At 33.6% G+C, this 24,714-nt stretch overlaps 1 protein-coding gene across 2 annotated transcripts in view; it reads right to left on the reverse strand.

The window, feature by feature from the left end:
* Positions 1-24,714, reverse strand: part of g (adaptor-related protein complex 3, delta 1 subunit-like garnet) — a 364,057-nt gene that overhangs the window by 223,027 nt on the left and 116,316 nt on the right. Inside the window, exons 9-10 of one of the 2 annotated variants that reach the window (XM_090374354.1) lie at positions 15,412-15,461; positions 1,600-1,628 (exon numbers count right to left, since the gene is read on the reverse strand). In XM_090374354.1, the coding sequence (XP_090230480.1) occupies positions 1,600-1,628; positions 15,412-15,461 (79 nt within the window). Of the gene's footprint in view, positions 1-1,599; positions 1,650-15,411; positions 15,462-24,714 lie in introns of both variants that reach the window. The other variant, XM_090374353.1, reaches the window with a different exon arrangement.

A 24,714-nucleotide genomic window follows, 5' to 3' on the forward strand; every position in this document is an offset into this window, starting at 1 on the left:
ACACTTCACATACAGTTCGATTTGTTTTCCTGAATGCACCTGTAAGTATATTCCCTGGGCAAAGTTCATTATCTGAGAAGTTTGTAGGTAAATGCATTATCCTGGTAAAAGACTGTTTAGACTCATTTTGGCCTTTTAAACAGCCATCAGACTCCTTCAGTTTATCTCACTTCTCCCCATAATTCTAGTTAATATTTTCTGTTATTTTATTTTGTTTTTAAAATTACCCACATTCAGTAACCATATTTCCATCTTGAATTTTTAGTCAAGCAGCAAAGTGATATATTTATAGTTACAAGTTTTTCTGTGCATCTCTGACCATTATACACACATAAAAATTCCACTTTTACATACATTATATAAAAGTTTGGAAAAATGTCCAGTTTAGGGACAGTTGGGTTTATTTCTAATTTTGTAAACACTGACTTTCTAACTTTTCTACTTTTAAACTGTATATAAATTTGTTTTTTATATATATATGCTTATTTAGTTCATTAAAATTACAATTAAGAGAATTAAAACATTTCCTTTATATTTACACTTGAATTAAAATTTATATATATATGTGCAATATCAGGACCCTCATAAATATGAAAATTTGGCCTTAAGGTTGCCGGACCTGGGGTGCCCAACTGTACATTTTTAAAATTAATATATCTTTTAAATGAGGTTGACAAGGGTATTATATACCCTTGTCAGACTATACAAAAAAGCAGACTTTCATCATGTGGCACCAATGCTTTACTCTCAAAATTTTCTGAATTCTTTATAAATTTATATATTCTGAGTTATTCTGTCTGCATGAAGTAAGAGTATCTGAACAAAATTTAGATTTACAAAATTAAGCCATGTGATTATTATTATTATTATTACACATAACAAATCAAAAAAAAAAATATATATATATATAAAAAAACAAAAAAAAAACAGGAATTAACCAAAATTTCATATACTGTGTTCAGTGTATTATTAGACAAAAATTATTAAAAGGGCAAGCTTTTCACGGTACCAAATTACTGATTCATTGAAATGCACAGTTGGATTTTTTTTTTGTAAATAAGAGACTGTTCACTGTAAGATAAGAAATTACACACCAGTATTGCAGCTTTAGTCTGAAATTAAAAGGGCTTAATATAAGTAACTGGATTTCTTATCTTTTGGCTCATAAGAATTGTATAACAAAACTAATTCAGTATTACAATATTATGGAATAAATTTCATTTTGACCTAATGACTAATATTCAACTGATCTATAAAATAAAAATTTCGTTAAAAAAATGAAACAGAAAATTAGCTGCAACAGTAACAAAAAAATTCACAGATATTAGAAATATAATTTAAGGGAATTATAAACAAACACACAATAATTAGATAGGCCCATAACCACAGTAAAAGAAAATTATAAAATAAAAAAATACAAGTAACAGGGACAAAAGAATCACTTATAAATAATAATTAAAAAAAAAAAAAAAAAAAAAAAGGGAACAGAAAAGTAACACTTAGGCATGCTGAGAAGGTGGAAATACAATGGCAAGTCAAAAGTTGCAGTTAGTGCACACACACAAGAGCAGTCCCAGAACTTCAGCATATTGTAGATACCTGAATCGAAGCAGAGTGGTTCGGCATGCCTGAAGATATAGAAATTAAAACTGTAAGTACAAAAAAAATAATTTCAGTGCATGACTTCTTTTTTATAGAACCTGAAACAGGTAAAAACAATTACTCTTAAGTGAAAATTTGTGTTACAGATATCTCATGTTCCCTTCAGAAAACCAACTACAGTTATATCCAGTTATAACGTCTTTATTTTTTCAATAAATAATTGTAATTAATTTTATTTTAAAGGAGAATTATTCTTTCTAATGAGAAATTTAGCTAAAAACTAATTTTCAAATGTACTTTTATTTTTATATAGCCTAGTTATTAGATCTAGTGTTATTAACTATTTAATAACACTAGATCCTAAATATATAAACATGCAAAAATATTTTAGATGAATATTAAAATAACTTCCTTAAAAATTCATTTAAACTAATTTTTTAATATTTTTCTCACACTGCATTTAACAAAGGGAATATGTTTTTTGCAGTTTTAAGTAAATCCTATCTGATTTCAGGGTAATTCATCCATTTATTATGTAAATATTTTATATGTAACATTTAGAAATTGTGCTAGGCTAGTGAAACTGAAAGATAAACCATAATCTGAAATGGTAATAATTCAATATTTTATTTAAAATAATATTTTAGTTACTAGTCAGATGAAATTAAATTTTAATAAACAGTTTATTAAATATATATTAATTAATTATAGATTATTTCATAAATTTTCATGTAAAAATTATTTTATAATGACACACGTCAGAGGCACAGAAAAGTTAATTTGTCTCATAAAAGTAAACAAACTTTAAGCCACAGCTCATCTGTCTGTTAGGAACTAAGTGAAATAAAACAGATGAAGTTCAATTAAAAAGTTCAGTTAATGATCTTAACTCCTGAATGCATAGCAGCAGCTAAAAGATTGTAAGTGGAGCTCTACAGTATCTTTTGAGCATGTGTAAAGCAAGGTTTAACTTATTATGTGCCAGTCTAACAACAGAAAGCTGCTTTGAATGAAAAGTTTTTCTCATTAGTCTCATGCATTGAAAATGGTGAAATCTAACAATCTGACCAACAAAAACATTCCTTGTGCCACAACCATATGGTGCCTGATTTGGCACAATGTGACTTTTGGCAATTCCCAAAATAAAAACACAACATGAAAGGAAAATGATTTCAGTCAATTCAAGGAATTCAAACAAATACGACTGACCACCTAATGCAAAGGAAGGCTTCCAAAAATGTTCCGAACAGTAACAGGCATAATGAAATAAATGTGTGGCTGCAAGAGATTATGCTAAAAAACATTAACAAAGTAAATATTTATCATTGAATAAAATTTATTTTTTGTAACATTCACATGAACTTTTTGACCAAAGCTTGTAGAAGCATGAACACTGAATTAAATATATTTAATATATTTAATATATTTAATTTATTTAACTAATAAATTTATTAGATTATTAAATATTAAATATTTAATAATCTAATAATGCTTTGTGTACTTTTAATAGCATTTTAATTACATTTAATATAAAGATAACACATTTATTGTAATAAGTACAGTTGAGTTTGCAGTTTCATTGAAGCTAATACAGTCAGTCCTCGTTATAGCACGATAGTTGTGTTCCTAGAAACCCTCGTGCAATGCAAAATTGTGCAATATAAACACCAGGCCCTATGGGAAAAATAGGATTAGGTGCCGACCACCCAAGATTGAACACACACATTTGTAACCAAAACATTACCAAACACAATAAATAATCGTAATAAAATACTTACGTATTTTATTATGTAATATATTGCTAATGCTTTTGCTTCTATTGTAAGCAAACATGTTTTTTGTTTGATTTTCTATCCAAACAGATGACAGCCGTTCCATCTATTCCAATTCTTTGTGTCTTAATCTAATGGATTTTAATTACACTTTAAGTTGTTCCTACTATGAAAGTTGTTTTTATTTTCTCTGCATTCTTTGCAATTCTCGGCGCTGCCTCATTTAGGTCTGCAGCACGTGCAATATCACATGGTCTTTCATTTCGCTCAAAGCGTTTCACAATTTCATATTTTTTCTCTATCAACAGAGGTGAACTGGCCATAAGCCTTACCGGGGAAACCCCGGTGGGCCGGAGCTAGGTGTGATTTTGGCCATAAACCGTAGTATGAGGCCACTATAAATTTTCCCGGGTAAGAATTTTTGACCCAGTACGCCTCTGTTTATCGATATTGCTTTTCTTTTCTCTCTGAATCTGTAGTATCTTCACCAGGATGCTTCCTTTTCACACCTTTTAAGTATTTTACTCATCTTTAGGGAATAAAGCACAATTACAAAACGAGGAAGCACGCTTGATACACATAAACAAAGCTGCGCATGTGTAGCAACTGAATAAACAACACCGTAAAGGCAGAGATACACTATTAACACCTCCTATTTTACTAAAGCACATTTCTGGGGGTTACGACCATAAAACAATAAAAACAATTTCCAGTTACGTTCCTGCTAGTGGAATCTGTTATAAACTGGTAGTAAACTCGATCTAATTGCATTTGCGATAATACCGATAGCTGGAATTGTGTGGGTTTTACGTTATTATGGTGAAATGTGTTTCCCCTTCACTGATATAAAAAACAAATACATTTTCAGAATCTTCTCTTCATTCCTATCGTGTTGCGTTCGATTGGGGTGATTCTGCGTTCGACTGCCATTTCTTGTAAACACAAAGGTGAATCATGCATAAGCGAATTCGGTTCGTGTTATATAAGATATCGTTCCCTATTTATAAATTGTGTATGATCAAATTCGTGTAGTTTAAACACGTGTTATACGAGAACTGACTGTATACATTTTACAATGCTTATGATATTTTACAATTACTTCAAAACTGCTTTATTTTTCCATCATTTCCATGATGGAAAAATAAAGCAGCACTGAAGCACTAAAATAAATTTTAATCTTAAATCAGCTGGAAGAAAGAAAAGAGTTGGTATTTATTCTTATGTGTGAAAGTGGTGGTATCACTTATTGAGTAAAAAGAAACTGTCATTTATCTGTGGAGTTTTATTATTTAGACACTGGTATAACAAGATAGATTTATAACAAGATATTACTAAAACAGAAGGATTTAAATGCAAAAATAGAATGTTCAATCTGCATGATGTAAACAAGGTGGAATTGAGCACTGACTTTCTACAATAAATAAGTGCCAATTCCATAGTTTCTTTATGTTGTCTAAAAATCTGTCAAGTTCATCACTTAAAAGGTATTCCTCACTACAAAGAGTTCATATATAGAGTCCATAATAAACCAAAAAAAATAAAAATAAAAATGCCCTTTTCCTATACATACCAAGGGCAGAACCTGATATTTTTCACTGTCAACCATCTTTGTCTGGAGCACAGAAAAGTAATTTTTCAGTCCAGGTTTATAAATTTTCATATATACATTGAAATCCATGCTCAATGTTTATTGCAATCTTCAAACTTGTTACTTTACTGGTTACCACTAGAGGTCAGTGGCTTTTGTAGAATGCATGCACAGTACACTTTTATACATACTGCTTTCGTGAAGATTAACAAACTTTCATTCAGTGGTCCAATGAACTGTACAATTTATTTTCATGATATCATTCTGGTTATCATCAGTGCCAGTCTATCAACCATGATTATCAATTCCTCATTTCCATAATACATGATAATCCTGGAAAGAATAAAAATTGTAGAAGCTTACTTCTAATGTATGTGATCTAAATGATAAGTAAAGAAAGTTACTTATCGCTTTCATCAGTGATATGAAAGAGAAAATAGTGACCAGCTTCTGAAACTGAACTTACTATCTGAACCTGATTGGAACACTTCTCAACAAGAGGAACTTCTGCAGAGGAAATTCCATAGAATACAAGTCCAGAAGAACAGCCCAAGAAGGGATAGGCTTTTCTTCTGAACGTGCACCATAAGGACTCCCAACCCACAACCTTGAAGAAGAGTTTTTGCTATAGAAGCCTAATCCATCAAATACTAATTGCAAAATTTTACATATTAATCCTCTTCCCCTTACTAAAAATTAGGACAATTTATGGACTCTACTGGCAGTGGTGTGGGAAAGACTATCAAGCAGAACTAGTAAAGTGGTTTTTAGTGTACATAAACTGGTGACCTGAATCAGTAAACACAACAGTTTTTGTGATTAACCCGAGACATCCATAGATACTTAAAAATGAATGGCATGGTAGGAGAAGTGATTTTTATGAGATCAGGATTATTTCACAGTCCAAACTCCAACAAAAAACAGCAAAAAGAGGAGACTCACTATCTCCTCCCCCCACCCACTCTCCACCACAGCTTACATCAGATATCTCTACAACAGATCTCACAGGTTCTCAACAATGCAGTAGAGCAAAAATCCACCAACTTCAAGTAGTAACAACGAAGTAACCAGGGTGGATGAAATAAGACACGCCTCTGTCTGATCTGACCTCCCATGGCTGTCATCAATTCTGCAGGGCTGTAACCAAGAGGGCAGCCAGTCAGTAAAACATAGCCCCTATCCCCAAGAACCTAGCAGAACACAGTTACCACATCAACTAATCAGAATCGCAGTCAAATGCAGTCCTTTCTGATCATAATTTGAGAACACCATTTCTTCAGAGACCAAGAATCAAACCCAAGAGTGAAAGAGACTACACAAGTCCCTCTCTCTCTTTTTCTTTTCTTTTTTTTTTTTTTTTTTTGTTGAGTCAGAAAATTTTTTTCAGTCTGAAAGAAGTATACTGAAACATATGGCTTTTGTTGTTTGCAATTCACAGTTAATTCCATAGCAATGTTTAAATGCTAACTTTTTATCAAAATTTATTCTAAGTTCAATACTGATTAGCTATTTAATTTTAAGTTGAACTTTTTATCTGTTACTTTCCATGCTGAGAAGCATTTCTGATTCATTGCAAATATTTTTCTGCACATCTGCCGCATAACCTTCAAACAGTTAGTCATATCTCCTTAAAACCTGCTCAGCTTCTGCTTTCTAGAGTTATCAAACCAAATGGAAAATTCTGTTAAGTAACTGTAAACACAATGGCACATGCTACTGAGCAAAATATTTTGTGTGACACTATCATATTGGTAGTGTCAGTGTAATTGCTATGTGTGTGTTTGTGTGTGTGTGTGTGTGAGAGAGAGAGAGAGAGAGAGAGAGAGAGAGAGAGAGAGAGACTTTATTGCAATTTCAGAATAGATGCCAAAAATTGCAAAGTTACCCTTTATGGCCATAAGGCCAGGGATTAAGTTTCAAGTAAAACCAACAGGAGAGAATGCCTAAGAAAATACACAATTAACAGCAGTACCAGGTTAATCAATAAGCAAAATAAGCACGTACTTAGGGCACCAAGGGAAAGAGGGACATCACAGTTTTTTCCCCTAGCTATCATGGCAACTTTAACTCTTTCACATATGCTATTTTAGTTGATTTTTTGTAATTGTTCTTACCTGCCGTGTCCGACTTTTCTCCGCATTGTTAAAAAAAAAGTTTTCCACCAAAAAAATAACTCTTGTGATACTGAAGGTTAAACAAAATCCACTCTCAATTAGTGTATTTATTACGAATTTAAAATAATAGCTTTCGCGAGTTTCATGTGTATTTTTTTACATTTATTCTTCTGTAATTTTGAGACCCAAAATGAAACGACTTCAATTAAGTGGTGCAAAAAAAAAGAGAAAACTAGCTAAAAAGAATCAACAAAAGGTTTTGGATTTAGTGGCTGAGACTGGAAAACTAATTTCTTCACAAAAGTTACACAACCTGATCTTCCAAATCAAAACAGATCTCTGCCATCAGAAGCTACTTGTACTGTATTTGATGATGACAAGATTGAAGATGAACAAAGCTCCCCACTTATCAGTACTGCTCGGTCAACTTCAAGATCAAAACTTCATGATGATCTTGAGGTGTTACAGGCTGGCTCAACTGTCACGAGTTTCAATACTGATTACACTTTGGCTGTTAATTCTCTTGATATGTCTAGTGTAAATGTTGAAGTAAGTTGCACTACAAGACTGAAGTTGAAAATATTGCTGAAAATGAAATCTACTTGACCAAGGCGAAATGATTCAGACTGCAAAAGATGAAGTAAATAAAACAAAAGACCCAGGGTTATGGTGAGATTTTTCTGCTGATGATGTCACTTACTGGACTGCTTGAGGACCTAGTTTCAACACCACAATGGGCCATATCACAAATCTTGCTGAACTTTCAAAAGTGGCAAACAAACAAGATACTGTTCACAAAAACATTTCTTTGGGGTAAAAGCCAATGGGGAGCAATACAAGAGAGAGTGGTAGAAGTAGTGGCATGTGATGCAAGAAAGCAAGTGTATGAGCTTATGCAGCATCAGCCAAAAAGAAAAAAAAAAAATCACACCATTCCCTCCAAATGCCTGTCCAGTTCCTCCTTAAATTTATTTAACCTATCAACTTCCACAACGACAGATGGAAGTTTGTTCCAGCAATTAACCATCCGTTGGCTAAAGGCAAATTTCCGCACATCTATTCTAAATCTGTCCTTTCTTAATTTGAATTTATGCCCCCTTAGGTTCATAATCTGAACAAGTGGAAGGGTCCCATCAGAATTCAGAGTGCTCAACCCATTCAAGGCCTTATACACCTCAATCAGATCACCGCACAGATGCCTAGTCTCCAGCCACTGCAATTTGCAGAACTTAAGCCTCTCTTGGTAAGAGGATCCCTTCATTCCCCTCACCAATCTTGTTGCCCTTCTCTGCATACACTCAAGCAAATCTACATCCTTCCTAAAATGAGGCCTCCAGACCTGTGCGCAGTACTCAAGGCATGGCCTGACCATTGCCTTATACAGAGGGACAATCACCTCCTTTTCCCTGCTAGCAAAATTCCTATATATCATTGACAAAACCCCATGACCTGCCCTGGCAGCCTGTCTGCATTGCTCAGAAAACTTCATATCTGATTCCACATTACTCAGAGGTCTTTTTCATTTTCTTCCACCTTTAGTAGTACCACACAGTTGGTGCGTTTCTCTGGGGTTACTTCTACCCATATGCAGTACTTTGCATTTGTCAAGGTTAAACTTCAGTTGCCACTTCTTAGCCCATCTGCCCAAATTATCTAGATCCTGTTGCAATAGCAGACTGCCATTACTGTCATTAACAACCCTGCCAACCTTTGTATCATCTGCAAACTTCGACACTAAGCCTGATATACCTTCATCAATATAAATATACAAAACAACAGAGGACCCAACACCGAACGTGTGGGACTCCACTAATAACATTAGTCCACGAAGAGCAGCACCCATTAATTACCACCCTCTGTCTTCTCCCACTCAACCATCCTTTTATCCATTGTAGCCACTTACCCTTAATACCATTCTGCTCCAATTTGTACAATAGTCTTCCATGCGCAACAGTGTCAAAAGCTTTCCTGAAATCCAAATATATGATATCAAAATTATTTTTTTCATCCAGTTCCTTTGTAACCTCATCATAATATCCTATAAAATTTGTCAGACAAGACTTTCCCTTAACAAACCCATGCTGTGTCTGAATTATTGCAGTCTTGTCTAGATGATCCTGCAATGCATCTTTAACCAGTGACTCCATTATTTTACCCGGAACAGAAGTTAAACTAACTGGTCTGTAATTACTCGTGTCACCCTTCGACCCCCCTTTGTGAATTGGGGATACATTTGCACATCTCCAGTCAGTGGGGACCTCCCCTGAGTCCAAGGATGCTCTCATAATTATGGCTAAGGGTTTGCTTAGTTGCTTTGCTGCCTCCTTTAATATAACTGGATAGATCCCATCCACCCCAAGTGCCTTTCTTATGTTTAACTTCAACAATTTCTCCTCCACTTTGCTCTCAGTTATTACAAAATCATTAAACACCCTGCTACAATTCGATAACCTTCTGCCATTTTCAAACCTTAATAACTCCTCATGTGTGAATGTAAATACAAAATACTCATTCAGTTTGTTTGCTATCTCAGCAGGATCAACAGTGGAACCGTCGATATCAAGTGGACCAATAAGATTCATCCCCTTCCTTTTAGAGTTTATATAAGTAAAGAAATCCTTGCTGTTTTTCTTAGCATCTTTTGCCAAAGATTTCTCGTAATCTGCCTTCGCCTGCCTAACCTCCTTTGTGACTTGATTATAGACTAGCTTATATCTGCCATAGGCTTCTGAGTCTGGTTATTGTATTCACCTTCAACAGAGTCAGTTTACTGCTTTGTTTTTAAACTTTTTGCTCCTAAATGTTCCTCATGTTTTGTTGAAAGAGAAGGGTTCAATGGCTGGAGAAATACTAGTGTAATTGCTCATCGGGAAAGAAGCACTACTCAACGAGACTCTATGTTAACATACTTAACTTGCAGACAATGTTTGGACTTGAGACAAGGATTGGAAAAACAAATTAAAGAAGACTGCAATTACCGGTAACATGTCTTGGAGTGTGTCTAATAGCTGTTATTTGTATGTTAGCTGAAAAATGGCCTAGTTTTCGAGGAACAGTTGAAAATTTTGGTTTGCTGCAGAATGGGAATTTTTTAGGGCTGCTTGAGCTCATAAGTCAGTTTGATTCATTTTTAACTTGGCGCATTTCGAAATATGGAAATTCTGGAAAAGGAAATCCTTATCTGTCCAAAACCATCTGTGAGGAGCTCATTGTACTAATGGCTCAGAAGGTCCAAACGCTCATTGTTGACGAAGTAAATTCTTCTGTTTATTTTGCCATGTCAGTTGATTCAATGCCAGATCTATCACATATAGATCAGTTAAGTGTTGTACTTCGATACTTAAAAGATGGGCAGCCTACTGAATGCTTTTTAACCTTTTTGGAACAGAAAAACCATACCAGTGAGAAAATGGTAAAACAGGTATTGCAGTACTTATGTGAAGTTTGCAAATTAAATTTTTCAAAATGTAGAGGTCAGCCTTACAACAATGCTGCTAACATATCTGGTCATTATAAGGGGATGCAGCAAAAGATTTTAGAAGAAAATAAGTTTGCCATATATGTATTTTGTGCAGCCCGTTCACTAAATCTGGTAGGCCAAAGTGCTGCTGACTGCTGTCAAGTGGCAGTTAATTTTCTCTCTACAGTTGCATTTGCTCTGTACATTTTTTTTAGCCTCATTCAGCCAGTAGAAAATTTTTAAAGCTTGTCTTGGAAATGAACCTGTGTTAAAATTGCTCTCTAATACCAGATGGGAGGCATATGCAATGGCAACAGCAGAAATTTTGAAGTGTTTCTTTAAGATACTGGAAGCTTTAGAGTGTTTAGCTGAAGTCACAAGAGGGAGACACTAGAAGACAATATAGAGATGCTTAGCAGACAATATTGCAAATAAGATACAAGAGGTAGAATTTGTTCTACAAAAGTTCTACAAAAGTCAAGATGTGAACTTAAAAACATGTGCAGATCTTTAGTGGTCATTAGCTGACAAACTATGCTGTTTAAGAGATGATTTTGAAAGATTTGAAGAACTTGAAAGATAATACTACCAGATATCGATTACAAGGCCGTTCAAACTCGCAAATGTATCAGAAAGAAGGTACTCAATGATGGAGATGCACCAGAAGTAGATCTGAATGCCAGAGATAAATTTCGTATCACCAACTTTTACCCAACTATTGACAAACTAGAAACTCGATGAGAAGAGGAGGTGTACAAATAAATAGTAGACAGTTTTTTCTTTCTAAGTGAGGAAGTCACTTCATCTGCTGAAATTGAAAAGTACTTTCACTGTTCTCAAAAATTAATTGATGCTTACCAGAAGACCTGGACAATAATCTCTCTGCTGAGCTTCAGCAGTTTCACACATATGTGCACCATAAGTTCAGTGCAACAAAAAAGTGTAAAAACCAGATTCAGTCATGTTAGGTTATACAGCGGATTCTGGTTATTTGGGCCACCAGTTAATTGGAGCAGCCGTTTATTTGGGGCAAATCTTAAAAAAACAGAAACCAATCAAGAAAATAGCCAGGGTTTACTTCGCTTAATTGGGACAGCATGCCATTTAATCGGGGCAGGAGACCACAGCACTGGAGATTACCCTACGATTGTCTCCGACGGTACCACGTGGTTCGGTCGAAATTCTGGAGGTCACAACCATAAAACAATAAAAACAATTAGCAGTCACCTGTTTATTGGGCTTTTCTGTTAGTGAAATCTATCATAAACGGACAGTAAACTGGATCTTATTGAATTTGCAATAATACCGACAGCTGGAATTCTGTGGGTTATTGTGGTGAAATGTGTTTACACTACCACGAAATCTTCAATCGTATAAAAAAATTAATTTTCAGATCTTCTCTTCATTCTTATTTTTAAAGCTTTGTAACTCGTTACTCGGTCCTCACTTGCACGTATTGTGTTACTTGCAATTTGTGTGTGCGTATTCTTTGTTATTGATTGCTTATCTTTTTACTGTTTTAAATTTTAACCCCCACCCACAAATGTCAGTAAACAGAAATGTCAACTTGTTCGTATGTACATATTACAGTACGTATTAATTATTCCGATTATCACATATATTCTTCCGATTTTCGCGTATTTTTTAATTGGTAAGGTAATAAAGGGAAAATTTCTGCTTAATATATCTTTGATTTTATAGCCTGTGGATAATATTCCTCCTATTTTTGCTAATTAGAATTGCTGTTTAATAGAATTAAAATTCAATTCACAAATGTGATCACAATGACCGGCGCTTACTGCACATCGTATAGTGAACGGTACTTTACTATGTTGAGTTTGCCGTAACGTGATTTGATTGTACAGTGAACCAATTGTAAAAAGTGAGAGGGGGTACATTGTATTTTTAACTATTTATGTGAAACTTCGGATAATTGGGGCAACCGCTTAATCGGGCCAAAATGCACTAGTCCCGATGTGTCTCAAATAACCGGAATGGACTGTACTTTATAAAATAATTGTAGAAGACAAAATTGATTGTGCGTTTTCAAATGTAGATATTGCTTTGTGTATTTTTTTTAACATTAATGGTTATAAACTGCACAGCTGAGCGTTCATTTTCTTAACTAAAGCACATTAAAAATCCTAAGAGAACAGCTATGTGACAAGACAGATCGGATGCCTTTTCTCTGCTACGTATAGAAGCAGATTTGTTATGCCAAATTAGTTTTGAGGACTTGATCAAAGACTTTGCAATTAAAAAAATCTAGAAGAAAATGTTTTAAAAAGTAAATAAACATAAATCTATAAGTAAATCATTGCTTATATTTTTTACTGCTATTTAGTGTTTTTGTTAAAGAAATAAAAATTTAAAAAAACCAAAAGTTTTTATTTAATATAGTTGTGGGTTCTTGCCTGGAAGAAAACTGAAAAAGGGTTATAAATTTTCAAACTCTTATTTCAAGGTTCAGCACTTATTAAGCCTTAATGTCTTGTAAGTTAAGCAATGGATAAGACAAGGCCAAGGTGGCGCCATTGTTGGGCTGTGCTTAGGGCATTTACTTGGCCTTAATCCGGCACTGATTAACAGGTTAGTTAAAAAGTATTTAGTGCCGTGTATGAGAGTTAGACAATATGAATTCCAACGATTACTTGCAAGTCCTTCATAACCACTTTACTGCAAATCCTCAAGGTGCAGAAGTTAATACACCTGCACACTCACTTTTCTAACAAGACAAGGCAAGACACATACAGCACATATAGTTCTCAATTTTCTTAGCAAATATTTTCATGGTAGGGTCATCTGGAATCAATACCATGGATGTTTCAGAGTTGGATGGAGTCATCATATTTACAAAGTTTAAATCCGTGTGATTATTTCTTATGGGGAGGATTTTTCAATCCACTGTTGGTTGCATGAAGATAATTTTGGCTTCCATGTTATTCATTTTTTTTTTTCCTTCTTACTTCACTCGAAATTCATTATTTTCACTCTGGAGTAACTCAGTTTCACAAGGTGGTTTTTTCATAGTATCTCGTTAAAAATTCAATGTCTCTATCAAGTAGGACCAAAATGTGCTACAAAATTGGCAATATTATATATATGATTTCACACAACTGTATTAATTTATATAGGGACTGTTCACGGTTAAGGACAATTTGTATATCTTTACAAGAATAATCCACATTTGGTTGAAAAACTTCCAGGTCTTCAACCAATTCTCAGTTCTTCACCCATATGTGGTTGAAGAACTGAGAACTGGATTATTAGCTTTCAGTACTTCACCCAAATGTGGTTAAAGAACTGAGAATTGGATTATTAGCTTTCGGTTCTTCAACCAAATGCGGTTGAGGAACTGAAAACTAAATACAGTAGACTGTCGAAATAATGGCATCCCAATTAAAGGCACATTGAGATCGGATTTTTACATACATCACAGATGTCTTGCATGGCGGAAAAAAAAAAAGAAAAATAAAACTGCATCACGTGATTACTGTATTTGTTTACAGTTTGTCATTTTGAAAGTGAATTCTGCAGATATTACAGATTATACAGCTGTTTAACATTTATTTTAAATTAAAAACCACTCACTATGGCTCCTAAAGTTAATAAACCTCATACAGAGAAGAAAAGAACAACATTAAAGCTTAGTGACAAACTTGACATAATCCAAACTATTACATTAGGGGCACCAGGTAATTTCTTATGTATACCCATGTGTATAATGTCTTTAAATTGTGTGTTCTCTGGTCTATTTGCCTGTTTTGCTGGACAAAAAACTCCAGTTTCTGGGAGGGAAACCTTGCTATCTACACCTGAGACCAACTCAACCACAGAATGAAAAAAAGCCCATAAAAGCTCCTCACATCATTGATGGGATTCGAAACAGGTCTTCTCCATCTTGTGTGGGGAGGATGGTGACAATACCACCATGCTACTGCACAGACTAAACTTGATACAATAAAGAAAATAGAACAAGGATGTAGGAAGGAGTGTATTAATGGCAGAATATAACATTGGATTATCAAAATGTTTGTTTTTTTATGTGCAGTTAATAAAATCGCATTCTTAATCTCTCTATTTCTTATTTAGCCTCCTTATTTCTATATTAAATATATTAAAAATCAAAAAATTTCTAGATAATGGAAAAATCTAAATAACGGCACCTTGAATCCCCGAAGGTGCCGTTATTCTGAAAGTCTACTGTATTCTTTTAGTGCCATGGTGCACAGATATATCAAGAAATGGTAAATGGTGAAATAAGGAGCACTTCAGTCTGCATGGAGTGTAATTTGCCTTTAATTTCTTAAAAGAATTACAAATTATTCTCAGACATTTCACAGTACTTCCTGTACCACTTCTTCAGTGAATTCCTGTAATACTGTCTTCATGATAGCATTACAGGAATAGTGAGGCTCATGTTATAAGGACAGCATTACAGGAATTCAGTGAAGAAGTAGTACAGGAAGAACCGCAAAACATTTGAGAATAATCTGTAATTTTTTAAGAAATTAAAAGCAGATTACACTCTGTGCAGGTTGAAGTGCTCATCATTTTACCAATTTCCATAACTGAAAACTAAACAACAGCTACTGTGGAGAATATCACTGGAGAAATACTAGCTGCAGTTACAAAAAATTTATTTCAGTAGATGTCCTTATCCTATCCTTATAGTCTCTCTAAACTTTAGTATGTACTATCACTCTTCCCCATTCCCTTTCGAATGTGAACATTAACCTTCTTTAGTGTACATTACATGCAGAACAACAAACATAAAGAGTTTATAATAACCTTTAATTTTAAAAATATTTTTAGAATTAACTAAGGTTACCTAACATTAATAACATCACACTCATCTTACTGTGGAAAATTTACCTGCTATCACAGTGTTGATACATTCATAAAGAAGGGACATGGCTGATGTGCTGCAAAAGAAAACCATAATAATCTCACTTCCATACAGGGATACCTGACAAGAGTAAGAAAACTGAATTTATTAAAACAGAAATTCCTAACCTTAGACTGATCAGAAAATTAAATAATGATTGTGGTACTTTAAGAAAAGCTTAACATGAACAAATGTGTAAATTCACAAGGCAAAAACTATCACCAGAATATTCAATTGGAGCTTGACTAGTTTTCTTTAATGAAAACGCTTTTGTTGTTCACTCTTGCTACACTGATATGTCTTCTATCCCACTATTTCCATCCCATCTCTTCCCTGTAAATACATTTACTTTCAGATCATTTGACAGATGGATCCTTTAGGATAAATGAATTCATGCTGTAAGTGTTCAAAAGGACATTTGCAAATAACACAGTTATATTTTTATTACAGTATCACTATTGAGTACAGAGATTATAATAATTTAATTACTATTATAAATAAACTAAATGAAAATAATAATATCTCTGAAAAATGAACACATGTAAGCTAGTATACAGGTCGTTCTCGACTTTACGAGTTAATTCGTTCCTAGCGTGCACTCGTAAAGCAGAAATTTATTTCCCATAGACAATGTTAAAAACAGGGGTTACGTTATCAACAATGAAATTAGTAGCTAATTAGTTTATGTTTAAACAATGATTGACTTATCCAAAGAAATGAAAAAGTAGCCTGTAAAATCAAGAAAATTATAATAATAAAGAAATTATTTATGACTTACAAATGATAAAGAATGTTGATTCTTCACCATTGTCGTCGACTAAATGTACACTCATTATTGGCTCGGCACTTGTTGAGTTGTTGCACAAGGAATCTTCAGAAATGCTTCAAGAGGCAATTTCCAAGATAATCTCTTTTCTTTTTAAATTTAAATAGCATGCATAAGCATTTTTTAATGGCACGCACAAATTGCAACTAACATGATTAGCGCAGAGTAACAAGTTTACGAAGCTTTAAAAAAAAAAAAAAAAAAAAAAAGAATGAAGAGAAGATTCTGAAAATTTATTTATGTTTTTTATACGACTGAAGATTTCAGTAAAGGGGAAACATATTTCACCATAATAACATAAAAACCACACAATTCCAGCTATTGGTATTTTTGCAAGCAAAAATATCGACTTTACTACCCGTTTATAATTGATTGCAGTAACAGAAAAGTCCAATAAACCGGAAAGTGCAAATTGTTTTTATTGTTTTATGGTGGTGACCTCCAGAAATGTACTTTAGAAAAATATCATAAAGCCATCCAAAATTGGTTCTTATAACAGAACATATGATAATGATGAAAGTGTAGTGCATTTTAATGATTTGAATTGATAACTAATACAATTTACACTATAAAAACAACCTTTTAGAGAGCTATATAGCGAAAATTTCAACTTCCGAGGTCATGGAACAAGTTACCAAAAAACAATGTGTTATTGGGTTCACATTATGATATTTTCACGATACGATGGTGTCTCTGGAACGGATTAATATCAAAGTGGGGTACACTGTATTGTACAGCTATTTATGAATGTTTAACATTCATTCCCCCCCCCCCAATTAACATTCATATTTTCGATTTTGTTGATACTTGAAAAAAAAAAAAAAAAAACTCGTAAAGTGGGAACTACCTGTATATAATGGGAATGTAAAAGATAAACAACTCCACAGAAAAGATAATAAACTAATCTATTTTAAGAATCGTTCAAACATATATCTACCAGATGTTACAAGTTCTGATAATTCTAAGACTGCTCACTGGTATTAATAATGCACAAAATGATCAAGAAATTTTGATCACAAAGTACATAGATTTAAAATAATAACAAAGTACACATCTAACTAAATGTAAGTACAAGACATGGCAGTTTATTTTGTATTTATACATGGTACTTTATGTTAGCTTAATGTTTATATTACACATATTTTATCTATTTTTATCCATATTTTATGTAACTCTGGCTTATACTCATAATGGGATTTGTATACTAGCATGTACTAAACATTCACATATACAATAAAGTTATTTAGACCAAAAGAAAACTATGGTAGGCCTGGTCAATACCATACAATTCAGAAATATACTACTCAGGACCAACTGGGATTGCATTGCAAGCTATAGCATAACAAAGCCCTTTAGACTGGTTCATAATCCTCCAACAAAATGTGTGCAGTTGAACCTGCAGAAAGCAGCATATAATAGTTATTTTTCTAAGATTTCTCGATAAAAAGTGTCTGGTACTTTCTGTATGATTAATAAATTCATTACCACATAGCTTTCAAAATAAAAAAAAAAAAAAAAAAAAAAAAAAAAAATTATGATATTGCTATCATGTTGACTAGAGTTCTGCCTTGCTTGAAAAGAACAAATTTAAATTTTATCTCAGCTGTTAAAATTGAGTATATATTTTCTTTTGACTGAAAACAATTTAATTCCCCATTTCCATAACTAAACCTAAATAATAAAAAAATTATCTCCTATTCTGCAAAGGTTTCTACCATGATTATTCTCTTAAAATAAATTTTTTTGATGTCTTAAAATCTTGAAGTGTAATCATAGCTTCCCCACACACACACAGTGCCCCCAGTAAGTGTTCAGAAATTCATTATATTGATTATGTAGTTTAGTGTTAAACTACATAATCAATATGATTACACAGTTTAATCAAGCAAACTACAGAATGATTATGTAGTTTGTTTGACACTTCAAACAAACTTCACTGATTTCATGGGCAACGCAGTTTGCTAAATATTACAATGTTTTGTTCAGTTTATGAACTTAGGCTTAATTAAGTGTGGAACTAAAGAAAAGCTGATTAAGTTTGATTGCTTACCTGATTAATTTTCAGAGTTATCCATACCTGAAGGTAATCTGCAATGGTAATTATATGGTCTTAATACTCAATATTCATGGTTGTTGTTTGCGCTTTTTGTCACGATGGTTCAAGTCTACACTGTATTATGTGATGCATAATAAAGTCTTGAGCATTCAACACAGCGAGAGAGACCTGACAATTTCTGGACTTGTGCTGCACTGTTTGACATTTGAAATGTGCACCCAGGTTTCAGTAATAACCATTCCACACACAAAGTTAAAAGTGACAAACCTATGGCTCTAATGAAAAATATTTAACTCCTGCATAAACATTCATGTCTACTTAGTGGCATCAAAAATATCTGGAATACCAAATGCAGCAGACTCTCGATTTACCAGGATCGGATTAACTGGGAAGCGGATTAATGGGGGCCACTTCAAGATTCCAAATTAAAAAAAAAAAAAAAAAAATCAAAAAGAAATTACAAAATTCAAGTAATAAATAGAATAGGTATAAATAGATGTTTTGCAAGTCGTAAATAAGCGACAAGCAGCATTATAAGTCATCATTGGGAGATTAAGTGTACCTATTATCTTGCAACCACCGCTGTCTTCACACTCGCTGCTCAAAAAAAAAAATAATAATAAAAAAGAGAGAGAGAGAGAGAGAGAGAGAGAGAGAGAGAGAGCACATGTTTAGTTTGTTTTAGTGCGCTGCGTCAATTGTTGTTCCACTGCACCGCAAAAAGACAAATTTTGTTTCGTTATTTATGTCAGGGATGTCGAAATCTTTTTTTATAGTAAATTTTTTTTTGTTTAGAAATCGCAAAAATGATGGGTAAACACAAAAGAGTTGCACTTTCAGTTAAACAAAAACTTGAAATTATTCAAAAGTTTGAAAATGGTACATCCATCCGTTAAATCTCTAATGAACCATTATAATGTTGGTGATCAAACCATATGCAACATTGTAAAAAATAGAGGAAAGCTATAGATTTAAAATCGACATCACAAAAAACAAAGGGAAGCATCATATTGGACACAAGATAAAGCATGGTAAGTTTTTTCATTTTTTATCTATCGCCATATTTTTTTATATAGGTTGCTGAACATTTTTTGAAACAGTAACTCTCCAACTTACGCAACTATGGATTTACGTAAATTTTTTTTCACTCAATTTTTTTTTTTTTTTTTTGGATTGTAAAATTTAAAACAAAAAAATAATAATAAATAAAATAAGCAATCAATAATGACAATCACAGCACGCACAAATTGCAAAAGTGAGATACGGAGTGACAAGCAAAAAAATAGGAAAGAAGAGACGATTCTTACAATTTATTTATATTTATATATATATATATATATTTTATATGACTGAAGATTTTAGTGAAGGGGGACACATCTCATCATAATAACGTAAAAACCCACAGAATTCCAGCTATCGGTATTTTTGCAAATGCAATAAGATATAGTTTACTATCCGTTTATAATTAGATGCACAAACAGAAAAGCCCAATAACACGGAAAGTGCAAATTGTTTTTATTGTTTTATGGTAGTGACCTCCAGAAATGTGCTTTAGCAAAATGTGAAGTCACGCAGTGTAATAATAGTGATAATTCCGCCTTAACCCTGTGAAGTTCTTTACAGAAAATTTCATTTTGACCATTATCATGGTGCCGACTAAGAGAATAAGTGACAGCGGTACTAGTAAATCTACCAAGAAAAGGAAAGCGATAATAAGGATGTATGGAAATGGTGAAACATTAACAAGTATCGCGCTGAATTCAGATTTGTCAATAATAATATAGTAGCAATATGTTATTAGTCATTCCCAAGTTATGTAAACTCGATGAAGTAATAAGTCCTGGAACATATCTCTTACATATGTCGGAGACTTCTGTATTTTTGGATTAACCGGGAAATCGATTATCCGGGATTTGTTTTTTACCATCTATCCCAGGAAATCGAGAGTCTACTGTATTTATTAATGGCTTCTTAGACACAGATAAATAGTTAAACAAGAGGCTGATTTTTGTTTCACCAAGATCGAACAGCTGTACATGGTTAGCTGCCTCTGATTTAATCTGAGCATAAAGAGCAGAATTCTCCACATTCAGATATAAGTATGCACATTTAGCCTCAGAAATAATATTGTCCATTTAGCAATGCAAGATGAACTACACTATTACAAGATACGTTAAACAGGGTACGCACACCAGGAGTCCAAAAGTGAGATTAGATCCATGACATGGATAAATACTTACCTACCCAATAGGCTGTATAAAAAAAAAAATAATAATAAATAAACAAATAATCATTACAGCTGGGTTTACCATCAATTTTAAATAGAGCCAACAAATACCCCAAGCCTTGGTGAATATCTTGAAACAATGATCAATGCAGTATCAGCTCAGACCATTCCCACTGATAACCAACAGACTCCCCAACATAACCACCAGATTTACCAATTTGCATATAATATCCACAACACCAGAAATTTTGCCAGAGAGTGACAACAGCAGCATCTATGCCTCGGGTTTTGCAAATTTTAAAGTGCTATGTGAGATTGCCATAACAAGGATGCCCACGCAACTTTGCAACCGTTACTCTGCTGCAGAAGGATCCTAATAAACAAAGTATGTGCTGTAGCTACAATGAAACCTCCATCTGGTCAAAGGCTGTGTCCTTTCAAGACTATATGGTACTGGCCATAATTTTTTGGAGGATTTTCTTGACAATTCCTGTGGACTGGTAACGGATAATGAGAAATCTACAAATCTGATTATATTGTACTGGCTCCTTTGATATCATCTGTGAAATTTTTCTCTTCTTTTTAAAAAAATAATTTGTTGCGTCTTATGTCTACAAAAATGTGTGCTGTTCACGAGACAATTTGCATGTTACACAAGTTGATAAACCCACAATGGAAAAAAAAAAAAAACACCTCACGATCTAACTATAGCTTTGACTGACTCCAGTCTAACAGAATTTTAATTCAGATCTCTCCAAATAAGGGAAAAATCGTGATCTAACTATAATTATACTATTACAAAAGATGGCCACATCCATCACAGCTTTCTTTTGGGCCACCAATCATATACATGAAATCAACTATGGTTACAATTGTGTACTTTCTTTTTCCGTTGTATCTTTAAATCTATATAATTTGATGCAAGTTTCTTGATCTGTACTCCTTAATCAAATGAAGGATTTAGTAATTATCGGGCCTTAGCATCTGGTAACTAGGCAGCAGATATTTCAGGCATTCAATGATCATGAGTTTTACTGTGAGTTGAGTTTGACAGTTGCTACATAGTGGAGGATCATCCCATGTGAGCAGGTAACTATGGGTTAGGTGGGCATGTCCAATCTGCAATCTAGCACGTATGACTTCTTTCCTATTCCCTCTTAGGCTTGATAGCCACTGCTTGTGATCATTTTTAATCTGTAACAGTTTACTGCTTTCATTCTCCTGCCAAATGGATAGCCACTCTTTCTGCCAGTACATTATATGATGTGTTTGTAATCAGTGTAAGGTATCTGGATATCTGATGTCATGTGACTGACATTCTTGGTGGCAAAATCCACTCGCTCATTTCCTGTGATTCCAGAATATCCAGGTATCCAACGTATTCCCTGTAGCCTCAAATTTAACTCATTTAAATGGCTGAAGATGTCAACCATGAATGAAAGTGTAATCTTGAAATCTTCAGTAAAAATTTCATTAAAAAGGTTTTCTTTATTGCTTTCTATTAGAAAAGCTTTTACTTTTTCAGACACCTCCCAAATTCTGGAGAGCGCCTTTCCACGACTGAGCCAACGAACCTATGTATGGGTAATAAGATCAGAATGTGGTGCTTGAAGCTCTTCCAAAAATATTTTTAGAAGAAGTCGCTTATTTAGGGATTTAGTAATAAAATGGTTAATGACTTTTACAATGACTTCAAGACATCCTATAATTTCTTTTTGATCTTTCATTCATGAACACAAGGCCTCAATATGAATCAAACAGTGATTATGCACAAAATTAGGTTCATCTCTATTAAGATAAGAAATAAGGCCTTTGTTTTTACCTATCATGGAAAGTGCACCATCGGTAACAACTGATCAATTTTGTGCACTGTCAGGAATTTCATAAATGCCTCATATACAACTTTTCCAGTTGTATGACCAGTAAGCGGCAAAACAGCCAAAAAACCTTCACAGCTGCCATCTTTTTAAATCAAACAAACAAAGCACACGGGTTGTGATATGCCCGAAACATTAGTCGACTCATCAAGTGCCAGTGAAAAAAAATACACACTTTTCGATTCTATCTAATAATTCATTGAATATTTCATCTGCCATTTTATGAACTCGATTTGAAACTGTATCATTACTCAATGGAATATTTTTGGCAGAGCTAATGAAGGTAGCTCTGTTTTTCTGGTAATACACATTTTTTTATTATTTTTATTAATGATGACACTACACATTTTTTATTATTTCACTAGTGTAAGTCAATGAATTCTTTGCAAATTATATTTGATAAAATAAAATAAATGAAACTTCATTCGCTGGCACTTTACTATCATTAGTTTGACCTAAATTTGAAATATTTTTCTGTCTTTCAAGTTTCTTTTTTTTCTTCTTGAACTTTAGCTTTTCTAATATCACTAAATTTGGGAAAAGCTTCATGAAAATTCCTGTGGCATGTTTGGTAATGTCTTTCACAATTCGACTTTCGATAGCCAGCCAAACACACCTGGCCTAATAAGCAAGTTCCACTACTATTATCTATTACTAAATAATCATATTCCCAAGAGGACTGAAATGCATACTTTTTAATTTTTTTTTCTTTGCACTTGAAACGTGTAGGTCAAAATGAGATTACTGTGAAGGTAGTGTTAATGAATAATTTTTTCCCTCATCATAGTCGTTTCGGTTTCTTTTTAAACTTATCCATTTTGAAAGGGTTTAGTAACTTTAGTTAAATCTATTAAAAGAAAATACATTTAAGCATTTGCACACAAAATCAATAGATTTCTTACTATAACACTTTCACCACCTTTAAAGTCAGCATTATACATATACAGTATCTACCGGAGCAGCGCAATTGAGCGTAACCTAGCAGAAACAGCAGACTACTGAATTCTATGACATTATTATATGATTCTACACTATTTTGTAGAATTTGAGGCATCGGGTGAAAAAAAGGATTTTCTAGCGAAGATTTGCATGGATTTTTCTGGAATATCCAGAAAGTTTTAAAACAGAAAGCATCTTTTTTAAATACAATGATTTATATATAAATCATTTAGCTTAAGCGAAGGTGCTCCCGAGCACCCATTTTAGGATAGGTCGTGAGCAAAATTTATTTTTTAAAGAGTGAGCACCAGGTTAAGAACCCCTGGTATAGATGATGGTTTGAGGGTATAAAGACTGTTTTACATTCTCTAAAGCCATCAGGATAGAATAAAGTTCTGCAGTGTAAGTGCTGTACTCCAAAGGGAGCAGCTGAGATACTGAAATGTTCCGAGAACTACAGCTCCACCAACTTTACTGTCTGTCTTGGAACCGTCAGTGTAAATTTGTGCTAAGGTAGAGAAATGAATATAGTGAACTGCTTAGATTTGCTTAATATTGAAATATGAAAGCGCATTCTTTCCCCATTGTTAGAAATGTTTATCAACTTGTGACAACGGTATTTGCCATGGCAGTGTAGCCATGCTATCATCTGGAATTACGTTATCCATATTTAGCCCCGACATGTGTTTAAGCTTTGTAACCTAATACCACATAATTCCACATGGTTTATTTTTGTACAAATTGTCCCATTTTGGTGTGAACAGATATTACCATAGGATGATGCAGGAAACTTATGATTTTTGCTGCATAATTTAATAGCAGAGCAGAGTAGAGTAGAGGTGGTTTGTGTGCTTCTGTATAAAAACTCTGAGCTGGTGATGTACAAAACACTCCTTGTGCAATTCAGAGAGCACAATGTGATGTAGAGGGTCAAGCCATTTTATTACACTTTGTCTAGTCTAGATCTAATTAATGAATGGTATAGCAACATGTACTGATCTGCACTCCATGACATAGCAGAAATTGCCCTAAGTAGATTCAGCTTTCTCAAACAGGTTGTACAAATATGCTTAATATGCTCCAAGAAACTTAATTTTTTTTTTCTTTTTATCCAGAGTTAGTCCAAGAAGTTGTGTGGATTCAGTTTATGGGAAAAATAATTGCTGTTGCTTTCTCCTTTTGAGAGTTGATAACCATTATTTTTGTCTGCTGAACAAGCTTGTTAATTGTGCCTTAAAGCTGTCTTTCAATTAGATGCTTGTTTTTGGAGTGGCATGAAATTGCGAGATCGTCAGCTTACAGGTATGTTTTGACTGTGTCAAGAATGCACTTAGTAACTGAATTGATCCTGATGGAGAAGAGTGT

The sequence above is a fragment of the Mastigoproctus giganteus genome, chromosome 5 (genome assembly GCF_048544385.1).
Source record: "Mastigoproctus giganteus isolate SK-2022 chromosome 5, ASM4854438v1, whole genome shotgun sequence".
NCBI lineage: Eukaryota > Metazoa > Arthropoda > Arachnida > Uropygi > Thelyphonidae > Mastigoproctus > Mastigoproctus giganteus.